Source organism: Schistocerca piceifrons, chromosome 9 (genome assembly GCF_021461385.2).
Source record: "Schistocerca piceifrons isolate TAMUIC-IGC-003096 chromosome 9, iqSchPice1.1, whole genome shotgun sequence".
In the NCBI taxonomy this organism is placed as follows: domain Eukaryota; kingdom Metazoa; phylum Arthropoda; class Insecta; order Orthoptera; family Acrididae; genus Schistocerca; species Schistocerca piceifrons.
This window is the reverse complement of record NC_060146.1, coordinates 147,527,745-147,550,029: the sequence shown is the minus strand read 5'-3', so window position 1 is coordinate 147,550,029 and position 22,285 is coordinate 147,527,745. Positions and strand designations below refer to the sequence as shown.

At 40.0% G+C, this 22,285-nt stretch overlaps 1 protein-coding gene across 1 annotated transcript in view; it reads left to right on the top strand.

The window, feature by feature from the left end:
- The window catches only part of LOC124716985 (chymotrypsin-like protease CTRL-1), a 143,118-nt gene that overhangs the window by 81,367 nt on the left and 39,466 nt on the right, over positions 1-22,285 (top strand). The window contains exon 6 of the mRNA XM_047243588.1: positions 17,045-17,143. Coding sequence (XP_047099544.1) covers positions 17,045-17,143 — 99 coding nt within the window. The remainder of the gene's footprint in view (positions 1-17,044; positions 17,144-22,285) is intronic.

Genomic DNA, 22,285 nt, shown 5'->3' with positions numbered 1-22,285 from the left:
CCACCTTTTTGCAGTTTCTTCAGTTTCAATCTGCAGTTCATAACCAATAGATTGTGGTCAGAATCCACATCTGCCCCTGGAAATGTCTTACAATTTAAAACCTGGTTCCTAAATCTCTGTCTTACCATTATATAATCTATCTGATACCTATTAGTATCTCCAGGATTCTTCCAGGTATACAACCTTCTTTTATGATTCTTGAACCAAGTGTTAGCTATGATTAAGTTATGCTCTGTGCAAAATTCTACAAGGCGGCTTCCTCTTTCATTTCTTCCCCCCAATCCATATTCACCTACTATGTTTCCTTCTCTCCCTTTTCCTACTGACGAATTCCAGTCACCCATGACTATTAAATTTTCGTCTCCCTTCACTACCTGAATAATTTCTTTTATCTCGTCATATATTTCATCAATTTCTTCGTCATCTGCAGAGCTAGTTGGCATATAAACTTGTACTACTGTAGTACGCATGGGCTTTGTGTCTATCTTGGCCACAATAATGCGTTCACTATGCTGTTTGTAGTAGCTAACCCGCACTCCTATTTTTTTATTCATTATTAAACCTACTCCTGCATTACCCCTATTTGATTTTGTATTTATAACCCTGCAATCACCTGACCAAAAGTCTTGTTCCTCCTGCCACCGAACTTCACTAATTCCCACTATATCTAACTTTAACCTATCCGTTTCCCTTTTTAAATTTTCTAACCGACCTGCCCGATTAAGGGATCTGACATTCCACGCTCCGATCCGTAGAATGCCAGTTTTCTTTCTCCTTGCATATCATAATAGATGTAAATCAGGCTTTGACATTGCATAAATAACAATTAGCATATGAAATTTTAATGTTTTTTGTGAAATTTTTATTTCTGCATATTCATGCAACATGATAGAAGAATATATGTCCATTATTGATAGCAATAGGGAATACACAATCAACCAAGATGGCATAGAATTGCTTCATCAAACAAATGAAGTTCAAGCTACATGTATGCCTATTGCAGAAGGTTTAGGTAGGTTAGAGATCAGTGTCGCAGGTGTGACAAATGATAGCAACACTCCACAGCAAAATAACCTTGACAACACAACGTTTACAATTGACAAGACAATGTCACACATCTCCCAGAGTGATGTACTGCTCATCCATGAAACATCGGAGAGTGATACAAATATCGATCTCGACAACATATTACAAACACAACTTGTTCACAACACAAACATTAACTTTGGAAGTACAGCTGAAAGCAACCACAGTAGAACAACTGAAGCACTGCTATGACAGTTACTATCTAACATAAACATGAAATTTGATAATATGAACACCAATCTCAGTGATGTGAAACACAATATTAACACCAATTTCAGTGATATGGAACAAGATATGAATACCAAAATTGATAATTTGACACACAATCTGAACACCATCATACAAGATCTACATATAATGAAACAAGAACAAAAACAAGTATTCAAGGATTTGCAAGACAAGGTCTCACAAAAATTCAGTGACTTAGCCAAAACTTTTTGCTCTGAAATTTCACAAAATTGAATGCTATGAAAAAACAAGTAAAGCATGAAGTACTTTCTGAAGTTAACAGTAACATTACAGAGTTAAAACAGAAGGTAGATTCTTTTAATGACCATCATGATTGAGTAGAACAACAGATAAGGAAAATCACAGATGCAAACACACATATTGAAGCCACACAAAACCAGTTGTATTAACAAACTAAATAAAGACTATGAAGGTGTACCTCTAGCTGTAGGAGAGCTTACTTTAAGGGTAGCAACAGTAGAAGTTTACTCAGCATGTGTAAGAAGGAGAGAGAGAGATAACGGCACAGCAGCTAATGACACAAATTGGTGAAGTACCCACACACTGCAACTAACTGAAATTACTCCAGGTTCACCTATGGTCTAGGGGTAGCATCTTTGATTCATAAACAAAACACCTTTGATCCTGGGTTCGAATCCTGCCTCTGCTTAAATTTTGATTAATAATCAGCATTGGTGGCCAGCTGAATACTTCTGGCATAAGAAGTCATCCTCATTCTGCCAACAGCCTTGTCAAAGAGGGCGAATGAGTGGACACAGGTTCAGAGCACTCCCTTGTCCTAGGGGTGGGAAACTGCTGCTAAAGGCGGAAGAATCAGCAATGATCAATGGCATCAGGGTGCAGAAGGCAATGAAAACCACTGCATTAAAGACATGTAATGTGTATCCACAGGACATATCGCCTGTAATTGAAGTGTCATGATGATCTCTCCCTTGGCAAAAGATTCCGGAACAGTCCACCATTCAGAGGAGACTGCCAATGGGGAGGTTACCATGAGAAAAAGTTTGAATAATCCATGAAAGGATAATAACAATCTACGAGTCGGGATGTGGAATGTCAGAAGCTTGGACATGGTAGGGAAACTAGAAAATATGAAAAGGGAAATGCAACGACTCAGTCTAGGTATAGTAGGGGTCAGTGAAGTGAAGTGGAAAGAAGACAATGATTTCTGGTCAGATGAGTATAGGCTAATATCAACAGCAGCAGAAAATGGTATAACACGAGTAGCATTCATTATGAATAGGAAGGTAGAGCAGAGATTGTGTTGCAGTGTACAGTTCAGTGACAGGGTTGTTCTTATCAGATTCAGCAGCAAACCAACACCAACAACAATAGTTCAGGTATACATGCTGATGTCACAAGCTGAAGATAAAGAGATAGAGAAAGTGTATGAGGATATTGAAAGGGGAATACAGTATGTTAAGGGGGGTGAAAATACAATAGTCATGGGGGACTGGAATGCAGTTGTAGGGGAAGGAGAAGAAGAAAAGATTACAGGAGAATATGGGCTTGTGACAAGGAATGAGAGAGGAGAAAGACTATTTGAGTTCTGCAACAAGTTTCAGCTAGTAATAGTGAATACTCTGTTCAATAATCACAAGAGGAGGAGGTCTACTTAGAAAAGGCCGGGTGATACAGGAAGATTTCATTTGGATTACATCATGGTCAGACAGAGATTCCGAAATCAGATACTGGATTGTAAGGGGTACCCAGGAGCAGATATGGACTCAGAACACAATATAGTAGTGATGAAGAGTAGGCTGAAGTTTAAGACATTAGTCAGGAAGAATCAATATGCAAAGAAGTGGGATACGGAAGTACTAAGGAATGATGAAATATGCTTGAAGCTTTCTAAGGCTATAGATACAGCAATGAGGAATAGCTCAGTAGGCAGTACAGTTGAAGAGGAATGGACATCTCTACAAAGGGCCATCACAATAGTTGGGAAGGAATCTATAAGTACAAAGAAGGTAACTGCAAAGAAACCCCAGGTAACAGAAGAAATACTTCAATTGATCGATCAAAAGAGGAAGTACAAAATAGTTTCAGGAAAGTCAGGAATAGAGAAATACAAGTCGCTGAGGAGTGAAATAAATAGGAAGTACAGGGAAGCTAAGACAAAATGGCTGCAGGAAAAATGTGAAGACATCAAAAGAGAAATGATTGTTGGAAGGGCAGACTCAGCATACAGGAAAGTCAAAACAAACTTCGGTGACATTACAAGCAAGGGTGATAACATTAAGAGTGCAACGGGAATTCCAGTGTTAAATGCAGAGGAGAGAGTGGATAGGTGGAAAGAATGCACTGAAAGCCTCTATGAGGGGGAAGATTTGTCTGATGGGATAGAAGAAGAAATAGGTGTTGATTTAGAAGGGGATCTAGTATTAAACTCAGAATTTAAAAGAGCTTTGGAGGTCTTAGGATCAAATAAGCCAGAAGGGATAGATAACATTCCATCAGAATTTCTAAAATCATTGGGGAAGTGGCAACAACATGACTATTCATGTTGGTATGTAGAATGCATGAGTCTGGTGACATACCATCTGACTTTTGGAAAAGCATCATCCACACAATTCCAAAGGCGGCAAGAGCTGCCAAGTGCAAGAATTATCGCACAGTCAGCTTAACAGCACATGCATCCAATTTGCTTACAAGAATAATATACAGAAGAATGGAAAAGAAAATTGAGGATGCACTAGATGACGATCAGTTTGACGTTAGGAAAGGTAAATGTATGAGAGAGGCAATTCTGATGTTGCAGTTAATAATGAAAGCAAGACTAAAGAAAAATCAAGACACGTTCATAAGATTTGTTGACCTGGAAAAAGCGTTCGACAATGTAAAATGGTGCAAGATGTTCAAAGTTCTGAAAAAAGTAGGGGTAAGCTATAGGGAGAGATGGGTCATATACAATATGTACAACAGCCAAGAGGGAATAATAAGAGTGGACGACCAAGAGTGAAGTGCTCGTATTAAAAAGGGTTTAAGACAAGGATGTAGCCTTTCTCTCGTATTGTTCAATCTGTACATCAAGGAAGCAATGATGGAAATAAAAGAAAGGTTCAGAAGTGGAATTAAAATTCAAGGTGAAAGGATACCAATGATACGATTCGCTGATGACATTGCCATCTTGAGTGAAAGTGAAGAAGGATTAAATGATCTGATGAATGAAATGAACAGTCTAATGAGTACATAATATGGATTGAGAGTAAATCAAAGAAAGACAAAGGTAATGAGAAGTAGGAGAAATGAGAACAGCGAGTAGATGATGTTAAGGAATTCTGCTACCTAGGCAGTAAAATTACCAATGAGGGATGGAGCAAGAAGGACATCAAAAGCAGACCAGCAATGGCAAAAAGGGCATTCTTGGCGAAGAGAAGTCTTCTAATATCAAATATTGGTCTTAATTTGAGGAAGAAATTTCTGAGAATGTATGTCTGGAATACAGCGTTGTATGGTAGTGAGACATGGACTGTGGGTAATTGGAACAGAAGAGAATCGAAGCATTTGAGATGTGGTGCTACAGACGAATGTTGAAATCTAGGTGGACTGGAGGGGAAAGGAACATGTGGAAAACAGCGATAAGGAGAAGTGACGGATGATAGGTTGCAACTGCTACTCTGAGATCAAGAAGTCAGCACTGGAGAGGAATTTGTGGCAGACCACATCAAACCTGATGCACTACGCCATTGGAAAACACCAACGAGTTGTAGCTAAGCCCCAGACTATTGACCTCTCTGGGAGTGGGGGTAAAGCAAAACTACAAACATGTTTCACAAAGTTTGACAAACAAGGTGACATCAAGGATGATCTTTATCAGCATGAGTTAGATACAACAAATAATATCTAGGAAGAGCAAGTACAAGCAATCATTAAGGTGAAGATATTTAATATTGACACACAGTTAATTTTAGATACAGGTTCAACTATGAACCTAATGTCAACTGCATTTTTCTGTGAATAGAAGAAGAGATGGAAATTCCCAACATTTCCTATCCAAAATTGCAAAATGAAAACTGCTACAGGCAGTGAGACCAAATTGGATAAGCATCAGGCATTTATTCCATTACAAATTGAACAGTTTAAAGTGAAGTGAAATTTTCTTATAATTGACAAACTTATAGTTAATTGTCTTATAGGCATGGAGACATTTAGAACATACAAAACACAGATTGACATAGGTAATGGTAAATGCCACTTTTATGTAAAGTATGAGATTTGTTCTATTGGTTTAGTGAAAACACCTGATGAAAGTAACAAAAACAAACCAGAGTCAAATGTAATAGTACAATGTTCCTTTCCAGCTGTATGTTTCACAAACAAATTTGATACTGAACAAGAAGCAAACAATGGGGTTAGTTATGCACTGGTAGAACAGAAACTAAGTGCATCACAGATACTAAATGATATGCAATGACAAGAACTTTCTAACTTGTTATTTAAGTATGCAAATGTTTTCAGTAAGGAGCCAGAAGTAATCAACAACTATGAATATAAAAATGAAGTCTACCCACATGAAACATTTTGTGTTATGTCATATCCTATTCCATGGGCAAAACGAGAGGCAGTAATGGAAGAGATAAATCATATGATTAAATGGGGAATCATACAACCTTCATTTAAGGCCTATTGTAGTCCTATATTACCAGTAAGCAAACCGGATGGTTCTGTAAGATTAGTTCTCAGTGCTAGAGATATCTGCAAGGGTTGATAATATTTCTAGTAATTTATTATAAGAACTCTGCAGGGGTTGATAATGTTTCTAGTAATTTACTGAAATATTCTTGTGTGTGGATAAGGGACATTCTCTGTCGCATTTTCAATGGTTCCCTTCAGAAAGGTGTTGTTCCCAGTACTCTTAAGTATGCCATTGTGAAGCCCCTGTACAAGAAGGGTGATAAAACTGAATTAACTAACTATTGACCTATCTCTTTGCTGACAGCTTTCACTAAAATTCTAGAAAATTTAATACATGTAAGAATTACTGATCAGCTCATTTATTTATTTATTGTTCCATGGGACCAAATTAAGGAGAAGTCTCCATGGTCATGGAATGGGTCAATACATGAAATTATAACACGATAGTAGAAACAGATAAAATGAAATATAAGTAACACATTCAGGCGACATTTCGTACGTTTAAATAAAGAAAATCAACAATGTAACACTGGAATTTGATTAATTTTTCAGCTCTTCCAGGAGCTCCTCGACAGAATAAAAGGAGTGAGCCATGAGGAAACTCTTCAGTTTGGACTTAAAAGTGTTTGGGCTACTGCTAAGATTTTTGAGTTCTTGTGGTAGCTTATTGAAAATGGATGCAGCAGAATACTGTACTCCTTTCTGCATAAGAGTCAAGGAAGTGCATTCCACATGAAGATTTGATTTCTGCCTAGTATTAACTGAGTGAAAGCTGCTAACTCTTGGGAATAAGCTAATATTCCTAACAACAAATGACATTAAAGAAAATATATACTGTGAGGGCAATGTCAGAATTCCCAGACTATTGAACAGGGGTCAACAAGAGGTTCTCGAACTTAAACCACACATAGCTCGAACAGCCCATTTTTGAGCCAAAAATACCCTTTTTAATCAGAAGAATCACCCCCAAAAAAATACCATATGACATAAGCATATGAAAATATGCAAAGTAGACTACTTTTCGTGTTGAACTGTCACTTATTTCAGATACTGTTCTAATGGTAAATAAAGCAGCATTTAATTTCCGAACAAGATCCTGAACATGGGCTTTCCACAACAGCTTACTATCTATCCGAATGCCTAGGAACTTGAACTGTTCCATCTTGCTTATAATATGCCCATTCTGTCTGATCAAAATATCGGTTCTTGTTGAATTGTGAGTTATAAACTGTAAAAACTGAGTCTTACTGTGATTTAGCATCAAATTATTTTCCACAAGCCACAGACTTATTTCGTGAACTACATTATTTGATAGTGTTTCGATATTACACACAAGATGCTTCACTACCAAGCTGGTGTCATCAGCAAACAGAAATATTTTTGAATCACTTGTAATACTAGAAGGCATATCATTTATATAAATAAGAAAGAGCAGTGGCCCCAGCACCAACCCTTGGGGAACGCCCCACTTAACAGTGCCCCATTGGGACTGAACATCACTACCACTCTCAATATTGTGGAAAATTACCTTCTGCTTTCTGTTCTTAAAGTAAGAGGTGAACCAATTGTAAGCTACTCCCCTTACTCTATAATGGTCCAACTTCTGCAGTAATATTTTGTGGTCAACACAGTCAAAAGTCTTCGTTAAATCAAAGAAAACACCTAGTGTTCACAACCTTTTATTTAATCTGCCCAAAACCTCACAGAGAAAAGAGGATATAGCATTATCAGTTGTTAAACCATTTCTAAAACCAAACTGTACATTTGACAGCAAATTATGTGAATTTAAATGCTCCAGTAACCTTGTATATACAACCCTCTTGATAACTTTAGCAAACACCGATGGCATAGAAATAGGTCTATAATTGTCAACATTGTCCCTGTCTCCCTTTTTATAAAGTGGCTTCACTACTGAGTACTTTAATCAGTCAGGAAACCGACCCTTCCTAAAGGAGAAGTTACAGATATGGCTAAGTACTGGGCTAACATACATAAAACAATACTTCAATATTCTGCTAGATACCCTATCATATCCATGAGAGTTCTTGGTCTGTAGTGATTTAATTATTAATTCAATCTCCCTCTTGTCTGTATCATGGAGGAGCATTTCAGATAACAGTCTCAGAACACATTTTTTTACGAGCGCTATATGATTCCCTTTTTGGACTAGGTTTTTATTTAGTTCGCCTGCTATATTCAGAAAGTGATTATTAAATACTGTACATATATGCGACTTATCAGTAACACGGACAATCCCACGCACTGATTCTATATGCTTGACCTGTCTCTGCAGACCAGCCACTTCCTTTACGACTGACCATATGGTTTTAATTTATCCTGAGACTTAGCTATTCTATCTGCATACCACATACTTTTTGCCTTCCTAATAACTTTTTTAAGCACCTTACAATACTGTTTGTAATGGGCTGCTGCATTTAGATTTTGACTATTTCTAACGTTTTGATATAATTGCCACTTTGTTCTGCAGGATATTCTTATCCCTCTAGTCAGCCACCCAGGCTGCCTTTTTGTGCTAGTACCCTGTTTTGAACATTCTAATGGAAAGCAACTTTCAAAGAGCACAAGAAAAGTCTTGAGGAAAGCATTATATTTATCTGAAACTTCCTGGCAGATTAAAACTGTGTGCCCGACCGAGACTCGAACTAATGGCAGAAGTAAAGCTGTGAGTACCGGGCGTGAGTCGTGCTTCGGTAGCTCAGATGGTAGAGCACTTGCCCACGAAAGGCAAGGTCCCGAGTTCAAGTCTCGGTCGGGCACACAGTTTTAATCTGCCAGGAAGTTTCATATCAGCGCACACTCCACTGCAGAGTGAAAAATCTCATTCTGATTATATTTATCGTCTACTGTATCAGCACTATAAACATCTTGCCACTCTTGTTCCTTGATAAGGTTTACAAAGGTCTCTACAGCAACTGGATCAGCTTTCCTAAAAAGTTGATAACTATATTTAACATGTGTTGCAGCACAAAAATCTTTTAGAGTTAAAATTTGTGCATCATGATCTGAAAGACCATTCACCTTTTTGCCAACAGAATGAAGAATGGAGTTATCAACAAGAGCCAATTTGGCTTTCAAAAGGGCCATTCAACAGAAGACACAACCTATGCTCTTGCAAATGAAGTCCTAGAAACCCTTAATGAGGAAATGCTAGCATTTGGTGTCTTCTGTGATTTGTCTAAAGCATATGACTGTGTTGATCACCAGATTCTCTTACAAAAAGCAAAATTAGTAGGAATAAGTGGTGTTGCAGGCAACTGGCTACAGTCATATCTCCAAGACAGGAAACAAAAAGTTGTCTTGAATAGTTCAGACGGAGTATGTGATGTTCCTTCACATTCTGAATGGAGTTCCATTACATGTGGAGTGCCTCAGGGCTCAATTCTTGGGTCACTATTATTCCTGATTTTTATAAATGACCTACCGTCATGTACAAGCCTGCCGTGTGAATTTACATTATTTGCTGATGATAATACAATTTTTATGAACAGTAGAACAGATAGTGATCTTGAGAAATCCATTAATCACATACTCTCCGATGTGGTTAATTGGTTCAATGTGAATGGTATCTCATTAAATTCCAGTAAGACCAGCTTTATTCAGTTCTGTACAAAAACAGAAAATGAGAGAGAGATAAGTGTGACATGTGGTAATCAGGCAATTGAAAAAATGGAAACAACAAAATTTCTTGAAGTGCACAGTGACAGGAAAATGAACTGGTCTTCGCATATTATAGATCTCCGTAAGAGCTCTGCTATGTATGCTTTACGGGTTGTCACTACATGTGTTGAACCTAACACTGCAAAAGTGGCATACACTGCTATTTTCACTCACTCATTGAATGCGGCATTATTTTTTGGGGAAATCAGCGATTAGCAAGGAAATTGTTCATTGCTCAGAAGTGAGCTTTAAGAGTTATATGTGGACTGCGTCCAAGAGACTCTTGTATAAATAGCTTTCAAAACTTAAGGTATACACAACTACATGCCAATGTATTTTTCTCTCATGTGTTTTGTCTGTAAAAATATAGAGATGTTTTAACCCAACAGTAATTATGATCTAACTTGAATACAAATTAAACGGAAATACTAAACAATGACATTTACTGCCTAGAAACTAAGGAACCTATAGATATATGTACACACAGATTTAATTAAATACTAAGTTATATACAACATATTTACAAGCAAAAGCAAGCATTATGAAAAATTATACGAGATGTGTAAGCTAAGGAGAGACGACAATATACCGTAAGAAATGTCAAATAATTTTCTATGCAGAGTAAATGATCATAATGGGTAACAGAATAAAAGAATGTCTATGAATTTAAACAAAGTATGGAAATATCTGAGGATGTATGGAATGACCAACTGTATCAGTGGCCACCGAGCTACATACTGCAATTAGTTTTAAGGTTTTTCTTTCAGCAACCAGTGCATCATCATGGCACAGAGGAAGAGAATTACGTTGAGAGTAGCAGGTACCTAATGAAGGAATGGGCCGCACATCAAGTAAACAATTTAGTTACAAGGATATTTATACAAAGGTCATAAGACAAGAAAAATAAAAATAAGCATCATTGCAGTATATCTCCATGATATTTATCAGTACCTATTCACTGCAGAGTACACATAAACATTTAAGCATGTGATTTTACAAAAACCAATTAATTTTTACCATGTCACATGAAAGCTTGAATAATGACATTTTCAGGTATTCAAGAAAGATAAGTCTATGACGGTAAAAACTTCATATTTCTCATTACAATTTAAGAACCTTTCAAGGTTAGGTTTTCCAAGCATGTTATACTTTAGAATACTTCCACAGACATGTAAATGCTTGCTTAACATCTACTCCATAAGCATTTGTTCCTTCAGAAACGTCCACCATTAGATCACCAATAGTCTCCTCCTGTTCCTACCTCTCCCTCTCCCTCTATGCTTAGATCATGTATCTCCTCAGAGATTCCTTCCTTTGTCTTTGTTAATTCGTCCCAGATTTTCTGCAGTTCACTCTCTGTTGTATGTCTCCAAATTAGAATAAGATGTGTCTACAGATGATTCAGTACTTTCTCATACTTTATTATCAGCTAACTCCACTGCACACAGCTTCAAGCTAGCAAGTGTAGATCCTGAAACAGCATCTATAGCTGAATATTTGCATTGTTCCAGCTCTCTCAGCTATTTTTGTACACCTGAGATTTGATCATGTAGTGTGTTCAATCCCTGCTCAGTTATTTCTTTTAATTGTTTCAAATCTTTGTCCATATTTCTAAATTGCTGCTTCACTTCACTTCAAACTAAATTACATTCTTTCCGAATTTGACTCCTCTGGAAAAGCGGAAAGTTTCCTCTGTAACTGCAGTATGCTAGTTTCGATTTCTTTTCCTTATGTGACACATTGATATGCTGTTCTAGTGTTATATTTGTCTCCTCCAGTGTTGTGTTTTTTGTTTTTACTTGATTTTTTAATTCCAATTAAGTATTCTTGAGCATCCTGTTGATATTGCCTAGTGTTGTGTTTGTTTGAATGTGGCAGTCAGCTCTTTTATATCATTGGTCAGTTGCTCACTAAATGTTCTGAAACCAAGCTGGGATGTTCACATCCACATTTCTCATCACCATGAGTTATACAATGTCTACAATAATACATGTTTAATTAGTCTCAGTTAGATAATGTAAGAAGGCTATCTAATGGTGCTGCAGTACACCCACAAACTCTGGTTGCAAAACCACTTACAATGTACCCCACAACACAAAAAAAAGAAAAATGCTTTTTGGAAACCAGGCAGCTTGTATTTCCCACATAGATGCTGATGAGAAGCTGTATTGGTATATAGGTCATGATGTGTCACTGAAAATGGGTGTGTTATTGATACTGCCGTTGTGGACTGGTTATGGGATTAATACAATCAAAGCCCTACATAGTCATGGTCAAAATCTTCCAACTTTTGGATTAATTACTTTCTTCTCCAGCGTAATTGTAATCAAAGGATTTAATAAATCTTCGCTATTTATGAAAACTTCTTCAAAATTCTTAATTCACAGTGCTAGCAACTGATTTTATGCCACAGCATGATTTTGCTTGTTGATCTTCAGCAGCCTATTTCTTCTGGGTTGTTGTCAATGGGCCCATATGTGATGTTCTGCTGGTTGTTCCTGTGATATTGTGTGGTGAAGTAAAATCTGATCAGGAGCTAAGGCTTCCTATTATTCAGTCTTGCTCACCTTACTGTTTAGCACACTCACCAACCTCTTCTGATTAAACTTTGTTTCTTGAAGTGCTGCAGTTACTACTGGAAGCTAAGAGTACAAATCCAACATCTAGCCCTCGAAACAAAAATGATGCTTATGATAATCACTATGTCGTATGCTGGATATAGTGCTCATGGTACATTGACTGTTAATTATAAACTTACTTCAACATATGGAACATCGAAGTTTCATTGATAAGGAATAAGTCCACATATAGTTTGTCTTATTTAAAAGATTCCAATAGAGTGAATGTATAACAAGTTTCTCTTGTCCCTATGACAACATAGACATTGTGATGGTATCTCTTCCTTTATTGCTCACACAATATGTCGAAGACAGGACCAGACGACACAGAGTATACTGTCCGACCAATAGGTACCATGAGGAAGGCTGCTTCGAGAACATTTTTCCACATAAGCAACGTATCATTTGGTGCCCTTTCTCTCCCCTCCCCCCCCCCCCCCCCCCCCTTTCCCCTTCTTCTGTCATACACTTCCACCCATTTCAGTTTTTGCTACTATACAAATCTTGCACTTGGCTGACCCTCTCAGCTTGGTGACCCAAGTGGCAGTTTGCATTGCTAGGGCCTTATACCGGCCCTGACTGTGAATGTGGTACGATGTTTATTGTCATTGTGGCTTGCATCCATCCATTAAATGATATATGTGCATAAATACACTCCTGGAAATTGAAATAAGAACACCGTGAATTCATTGTCCCAGGAAGGGGAAACTTTATTGACACATTCCTGGGGTCAGATACATCACATGATCACACTGACAGAACCACAGGCACATAGACACAGGCAACAGAGCATGCACAATGTCGGCACTAGTACAGTGTATATCCACCTTTCACAGCAATGCAGGCTGCTAGTCTCCCATGGAGACGATCGTAGAGATGCTGGATGTAGTCCTGTGGAACGGCTTGCCATGCCATTTCCACCTGGCACCTCAGTTGGACCAGCGTTCGTGCTGGACGTGCAGACCGCGTGAGACGACGCTTCATCCAGTCCCAAACATGCTCAATGGGGGACAGATCCGGAGATCTTGCTGGCCAGGGTAGTTGACTTACACCTTCTAGAGCACGTTGGGTGGCACGGGATACATGCGGACGTGCATTGTCCTGTTGGAACAGCAAGTTCCCTTGCCGGTCTAGGAATGGTAGAACGATGGGTTCGATGACGGTTTGGATGTACCGTGCACTATTCAGTGTCCCCTCGACGATCACCAGTGGTGTACGGCCAGTGTAGGAGATCGCTCCCCACACCATGATGCCGGGTGTTGGCCCTGTGTGCCTCGGTCGTATGCAGTCCTGATTGTGGCGCTCACCTGCACGGCGCCAAACACGCATACGACCATCATTGGCACCAAGGCAGAAGCGACTCTCATCGCTGAAGGCGACACGTCTCCATTCGTCCCTCCATTCACGCCTGTCGCGACACCACTGGAGGCGGGCTGCACGATGTTGGGGTGTGAGCGGAAGACGGCCTAACGGTGTGCGGGACCGTAGCCCAGCTTCATGGAGACGGTTGCGAATGGTCCTCGCCGATACCCCAGGAGCAACAGTGTCCCTAATTTGCTGGGAAGTGGCAGTGCGGTCCCCTACGGCACTGCGTAGGATCCTACGGTCTTGGCGTGCATCCGTGCGTTGCTGTGGTCCGGTCCCAGGTCGACGGGCACGTGCACCTTCCACCGACCACTGGCGACAACATCGATGTACTGTGGAGACCTCACGCCCCACGTGTTGAGCAATTCGGCGGTACGTCCACCCGGCCTCCCGCATGCCCACTATACGCCCTCGCTCAAAGTCCGTCAACTGCACATACGGTTCACGTCCACGCTGTCGCGGCATGCTACCAGTGTTAAAGACTGTGATGGAGCTCCGTATGCCACAGCAAACTGGCTGACACTGACGGCGGCGGTGCACAAATGCTGCACAGCTAGCGCCATTCGACGGCCAACACCGCGGTTCCTGGTGTGTCCGCTGTGCCGTGCATGTGATCATTGCTTGTACAGCCCTCTCGCAGTGTCTGGAGCAAGTATGGTGGGTCTGACACACCGGTGTCAATGTGTTCTTTTTTCCATTTCCAGGAGTGTAAAATGTACATCCAAGCAGCAGATTACCTAATTCATTACAAAAATTAACTTTATTAGAGGCAATCATCTATTATCAGTCTGAAAAATGCTTGTGCAACACATCATTTCACCAAAGTGATATGTTGCACTTCACCTGCCAATAACAGCTTCCGCAGTTTTCTTCAGCATGTATTAGTTGCACAGTTTGGATTCCATTCAAATTTTTTGAGGGATTGACACTGTTCAATAAGTTTATCATTAATGGGAAACTATTTACTCTTTACTTCTCTCTTGGATCCAGATTGTTTTGTGACCATGCACTGAGTATTGGACTTTATTCAATTCTCTGTCACCACTTATGCATCAATCCATCATTCTCTGCTCTATGTATAGAACAAATATTCCCTTTTTACAAATATTCAACAACACTTCAGACTTCTATTAAGTCCTTTTCTTTTACTGAGTCATCAATCTTCTGGCTGGTTTGATGCAGCTTGCCGTGAATCCCCTTCCTGTACCAAACTCTTCACCCCGAAGTAACACTCGTTTATTCACACATAATGTACGTGTGGTATAGGAGTTCCCTCCTTGACCCATCATTAACAACTGGTGACTTTTATTAAAAGAATATGCATGATTCAGCATTAACAATAATTGGTAATGTTGCACAAGGATGCTTAAGATGTGCATACACCCTGATCATTTTCAGGGGCTCTGTTCTGGTTCATAGCCAATATGCCTCATAACTTGCTGTTCATTACAAGCAGGCATTAATCACTCACAATATACTGCTGTGTTGCAGGGGAGACTCTGAAAATTGCAAACTGACCTGTTCAACTTCTAAAATTGATAACTTACAGAATCCAAGATGACAGTTGGTCTATGTCATATGTATATAAAATTGATTCCAAGGCTTAAGCTGTAAATGGAACACTCTGTGTGCTGTCCTCATAGTAATTGGAGACCAAGTAAAAAGCTATGTCAAACTGTAAAAAGCTATAAGTAAAGAAAATGACATAAAAGAATACAGTTCATGAAAAAATGTTTTAGTAGGTAATAATAGTAATAATTATATGGAAATGATAATAATAACAGTAATAATAACACTTTTGTGTGGCTCTATGGTCAGGTGCAAATATTTCAATTGAACACCATTCCAGCAACTTGCATATCCCTAATTTAGCCCAGTTATACATCTGGAAAAGAGGACCTACACTTTAATGTGGCACCCAAACCATGTATTGTCCCTGCCAACTCCTTACATCATGAGAGATGAATACTAGATCAAAGGCAGACTGAAAATTTCGCACTGAGCGAGGTGGTACAGTGGGTAGCACACAGGACTTGCAATCAGGAAGATGACAGTTCAAACCCACATCCAACCATCCTGATTTAGGTTTTTTCCTAATTCAATGAGACCAGTGACTTGCTGTTTGGACCCTACATCTACATCTACATCTACGTACATACCGCACAATCCACTATACAGTGCGTAGCAGAGGGTACCTCGTACCACAACTAGCATCTTCTCTCCCTGTTCCACTCCCAAACAGAATGAGGGAAAAATGACTGCCTATATGCCTCTGTACAAGCCCTAATCTCTCTTATCTTATCTTTGTGGTCTTTCTGCAAAATGTAAGTTGGCGGCAGTAAAATTGTACTGCAGTCAGCCTCAAATGCTGGTTCTCTAAATTCCCTCAGTAGCGATTCACAAAAAGAACACCTCCTTTCCTCTAGAGACTCCCACCTGAGTTCCTGAAGCATTTCTGTAACACTCGCGTGATGATCAAACCTACCAGTAACAAATCCAGCAGCCCGCCTCTGAATTGCTTCTATCCGACCTGATAGGGATCCCAAACGCTTGATGAGTACTCAAGAATAGGTTGTATTGGTGTTTATAAGCGGTCTCTGTTACAGATGAACCACATCTTCCCAAAATTCTACCAATGAACCGAAGACGACTATCCGCCTTCCCCACAACTGCCATTACATGCTTGTCCCACTTCATATCGCTCTGCAATGTTATGCCCAAATATTTAATCGATAATGGAGTATTCAAACATTACAGGATTCTTTTCCCTATTCATTTGCATTAATTTACATTTATCTATACTTAGAGTTAGCTGCCATTCTTTACACCAATCACAAATCCTGTCCAAGTCATCTTGTAACCTCCTACTGTCACTCAACAACGACACCTTCCCGTACACCACAGCATCATCAGCAAACAGCCGCACATTGCTATCCATCCTATTCAAAAGATCATTTATGTAGATAGAAAACAACAGCGGAACTACCACACTTCCCTGGGGCACTCCAGATGATACCCTCACCTCCGATGAACACTCACCATCGAGGACAACGTACTGGGTTCTATTACTTAAGAAGTACCAACTGAAAATTTCTGTGATCTGACCAGGATTTGATCCCACAAACCTTCCAGTTTTCAGCCCACTAGAGCACCTAGCCCGATGCCTAAGAAGATCCTTGTGTATGAGTAAAGAGAAGGTGCTTGACATGTTACTTGATGAAACTTAAGCAAATTAAATTCAGGATCCCACAATGAATGCAGTCATATATTTCTCTTCAAATGGTTTCACATTCATGTCATCTCAGTTTTCTTGTTCACCAGAAAATTTATTTTCAATGTACATTCAATGGACTGAGTTTCATCCAAATAACATAGCTCTGTGCTCACAGTACTGCTATTCTAATTTGCAGTAGCTGCACAACCAATATGCATCCTTCAAAATGGAGACGTACCTCTACAAGGAAGAAGAGGTCGACTCATTGGTTGGGGCAAACTTCCTGGGCAAACTGGTAAGTTAAGTAAGATATAGAAATACTGACATTTTTTAGTTACAGGAATATTACAAATATCTATTATCGCCGATGGGGTATACTTGTAATAAGCCAAGCAACCACTTACTATCAGGAAGTAAAATTCCTAGTACTGCCAACAGAAAAACTTAAAAGAAGAAAATATTATTCACATCTTTTGAATTTTGCGTATTCATTTGTTAGGGAGGAGAAAGGGATGGGATTAGTTTGGGGAAGACCGGGAAAGAGGGAGAGATCACATATATGGGAATTGCACATATGTCATAACCACCTTCTGCCCAGTCTCTCTGTCCATCTCCTCCTTATCTTTCATCTCCCTGGCCTTAAGCCTTGTATATTGCTATTTCTGTTGTCAATGAAACCTTGATTGAGAACTGAAATTGCTTAAAATGAATTAGTAAATCTGTTTGGATCATTTGGATCGAGGGCATGAGAGACCTCTCCTACTGCAGGACCTGTGAGGATAGTAGCTTCAATGACAGCGTTTTGCATAGCTTTAATCTGCAAATGTGTAGGATTACCAACTTTCGGACAATCCTGATTCTGTAGTTGTAGTCTAATCATCAGTCAATAAGCTATGAACAGTACTGTCTTGTTTTCTGTTAAAACTGACTGCAGGGACAAAAATAAAACAGCACATAGTTACGTATACAATGTGTTATAACTTTAAGTTGAGCAAATTTATTTCAAGGACAGCACAATACATGCAAGTCACAGATCAAGTAAACAGAGTAAGACGTGTGTCACTTTAACAGTCAAATCATAACTGAGTCCGAGTCTAGCGGCCGCTGGCTGGCTGGCCGCTTAGGTGGCACTGCTGCTGCATGGCTGGCAGACAGCGCCGCATGTAGAGGACGCAAGTAACTACGCGGCGGCACTTTGAAAGATCAGCGAGTCACAACACAATGTTCGTTTAAAGCTATATAGTAGAGAAAGAATATATGTTGCAGAAGCAATTTGTCTCATGGTTTACATGCCCTACTACCATAGTTTAAACAGACTGCTCAAGAAACCAAAACCATACATTTTCATTGCACATCATAGCACAGCTTTTCCCCCCTCACAGATTGTTTTAATAAAAAACCTGTCCATTGTTGTTTACAAAAATATATAGCCTGTGTCTGTTTGATTGTTTACAAGAGTATCATCTAAAAATTTGAAATACATCAATCAAGAACATTTCGAGACTTTTGCTACCAACATTTGCCTGTTATAGGGTTTTATATGTATTATTATATAGCCTATGTCCACCCAAATGTTTATTAGAGTATCATATAAAAATTTGAAGTAAATTAGTCAAGAACTTTTCAAGATTTTTGCTATCCACATTTGCCTGTTATATGATATATATCAGTGGTAGGTAATGAAAACCTCATAACTCCATCTGTCTGTGAAAACATCTAAACTCCAATAACAAGTAATTTGTTATGAAAGAGAGATCTGAAAGTATATGGATTTCTCTCATCTGTCAATAACTAGGCTCCTATATAGTAAAACATGTAGCAACTTCATCTGTATCACTTTATATTCCTTTTTAAGAAATTGTTTTTGCTTCTCCTTTAAAATTTACCAAAATGGAGTTACAAGGCTTTCAATGCCTACCATCAATATCTATATTTATATGTTATATACACTCCTGGAAATGGAAAAAAGAACACATTGACACCGGTGTGTCAGACCCACCATACTTGCTCCGGACACTGCGAGAGGGCTGTACAAGCAATGATCACACGCACGGCACAGCGGACACACCAGGAACCACGGTGTTGGCCGTCGAATGGCGCTAGCTGCGCAGCATTTGTGCACCGCCGCCGTCAGTGTCAGCCAGTTTGCCGTGGCATACGAAGCTCCATCGCAGTCTTTAACACTGGTAGCATGCCGCGGCGGCATGGACGTGAACCGTATGTGCAGTTGACGGACTTTGAGCGAGGGTGTATAGTGGGCATGCGGGAGGCCGAGTGGACGTACCGCCGAATTGCTCAACATGTGGGGCGAGAGGTCTCCACAGTACATCGATGTTGTCGCCAGTGGTCGGCGGAAGGTGCACGTGCCCGTCAACCTGGGACCGGACCGCAGCGACACACGGATGCACGCCAAGACCGTAGGATCCTACACAGTGCCGTAGGGGACCGCACCGCCACTTCCCAGCAAATTAGGGACACTGTTGCTCCTGGGGTATCGGCGAGGACCATTCGAAACTGTCTCCATGAAGCTGGGCTACGGTCCCGCACACCGTTAGGCCGTCTTCCGCTCACGCCCCAACATCGTGCAGCCCGCCTCCAGTGGTGTCGCGACAGGCGTGAATGGAGGGAAAATGGAGACGTGTCGTCTTCAGCGATGAGAGTCGCTTCTGCCTTGGTGCCAATGATGGTCGTATGCGTGTTTGGTTCCGTGCAGGTGAGCGCCACAATCAGGACTGCATACGACCGAGGCACACAGGGCCAACACCCGGCATCATGGTGTGGCGAGCGATCTCCTACACTGGCCGTACACCACTGGTGATCGTCGAGGGGACACTGAATAGTGCACGGTACATCCAAACCGTCATCGAACCCATCGTTCTACCATTCCTAGACCGGCAAGGGAACTTGCTGTTCCAACAGGACAATGCACGTCCGCATGTATCCCGTGCCACCCAACGTGCTCTAGAAGGTGTAAGTCAACTACCCTGGCCAGCAAGATCTCCGGATCTGTCCCCCATTGAGCATGTTTGGGACTGGATGAAGCGTCGTCTCACGCGGTCTGCACGTCCAGCACGAACGCTGGTCCAACTGAGGCGCCAGGTGGAAATGGCATGGCAAGCCGTTCCACAGGACTACATCCAGCATCTCTACGATCGTCTCCATGGGAGAATAGCAGCCTGCATTGCTGCGAAAGGTGGATATACACTGTACTAGTGCCGACATTGTGCATGCTCTGTTGCCTGTGTCTATGTGCCTGCGGTTCTGTCAGTGTGATCATGTGATGTATCTGACCCCACGAATGTGTCAATAAAGTTTCCCCTTCCTGGGACAATGAATTCACGGTGTTCTTATTTCAATTTCCAGGAGTGTATATTAAAAATATGTAGCTTATGTCAGTCTAAATGTCTGATGTTTCCCCAAATGATATGTTTCAAAAAACTATCCCTTTCACTGTTTTTATAAGAGCTTAGAAAGTGGCCCTTGTATATGTAAACATACACTTCTAACATAAGTGTAATATAGAGAGAAAGATGAAACCTGGTGCAAGATCATGGTTGGTGAGAGATAGCAATTGCAGGGAAAACTGGGGACTAGGAAAGGGATTGAGGCAGGTGAAGGACAGAAGCTAATGGAAGCTGAGAAGAGTTTGTGACTGAAGGGTGTTCAGGTAAAATCCCCACTTGCACAGTTCAGCTTCTGTGAATATGATTAGTACATAATATTGATGAGTTAAAGATTTGTGTGTGTATATTGGTCAAGGTTGGTGGACTATTTGCCTCACAGATGCTTTGGTCACTCATTTTCAAGAAGTGTTTATCTATAAACATAATCCAAGTGGAGCATAATTTCAAGTATTGTGTTGGCCAGAAAATGAGGGCCACCAAATCATTTTGTTTTTGATTTTTCGCATTGTAAGTTTCTGCCTCTTAACTTACTCAGTGAACTAATGTACCAATATTCGACTTTTAACTCGTTATGCAAGTTTTCACACATTACACTCATACATTATTTGAGTTAATGCTAGAATACTAAATTATATGAACTCTGGAAGGAACTGCTTCTCTCAGTTTTTATAGATAAGGCAGTCAATGTTGAATTCCTTACATATATTTTATGATGAGTTGTTGCCTTCACTCCTTACATTATTTGTATCTCCACTTCATTAGACAAGTTTCTGATTGCTATTTGAGAGCTGTTCAAAAAGTAAGGTGACATGTCTCAAACATATGTTCACAGTTTCAAGTGTACAGTATACTTCATTTGTTTTTAACGGATAGAAAGGTTAGATGTGTTTTAATGTGCTGGGCAATTTTTGATTACTATAAAAAATGGAGCAAAGAATTTGCATCAAACTTTGTGTGAAAAATGGAATCATGTTCACAATGGTATACAGGGAGTCTGCCTTAAGTAAAAAAAAAAAAAGTTTACAAGTGGTACAAGCTCTACCAAGATGGCCAGGTAGATGCCAATGACAAACCTCTCTGTGGATGCCCCAGCATATGAACAACAGATGATAACATCGAAGCTGTGAAGAAAATTGTCAAATTACCGTAAGAGAAGTTGCTGAGGATGTTGGCATATTGGTCACCTCCTTCAATTTTTTTGGATGTTTTGGGCATGAGACATGTGTCAGTGAAGTTTGTCCCAAAACATCTCAGTTTTGATCAGAGGAACTGTCGCATGAGCATCGCTCAGGGGCTCTTGAATGACATCAGTGATAATCCTGATTTGCTCAAAGGGGTCATAGCTGGTGACAAAACATGGCTTTATGGCCATGACATCAAAACTAAAGCCCAATTGTCCCAATGGAAGCTTCCCAGAGAGCCAAAACTGAAAAAAGCATGCTGAGTTCAATCATATGTCAAAGTTTTGCTCACTGTTTTTTTTTTTTTTTTGTGCATCATGAATTTTTGCCTCAAGGTCGGACAGTGAATAAGGAGTATTACTTTGATGTTAAGGCCATTTGTGAGAAGCAATATGCAAAAAAGTCTGGAATTGTGGAAAAACAATTCATGGTTTTTGCATCACAACAATGCTCCTGCTCATTCATCATTGCTTATGAGAGATTTTTGGACAAAAACAACACAACAATCATGTCTCCGCCACCATATTCACCAGATTTGGCCTCCTGTAACTTTTTCCTGTTCCCAAAACTGAGGAGACCTGTGAAAGGATGAAGATTTTCAACAATTGAGGAAATAAAAACTGCATCGCTGAAAGTCCTCAAGGCTGTACCGAAAAGTGCTTATGAGAAGTGCTTCAAGGATTGGAAGAAGTTTTGGCATAAGTGTATTGTATCTGGGGGGGGGGGGGGAGATTGCTACGAAGGGGACAGCATGAATAATGATGAATGAATAAATATTTTTTCAAAAAAATATAAAGTCACCTTACTTGTTCAACCCACCTCATAAATAGTCGCCTCATGACAAGATTTTCA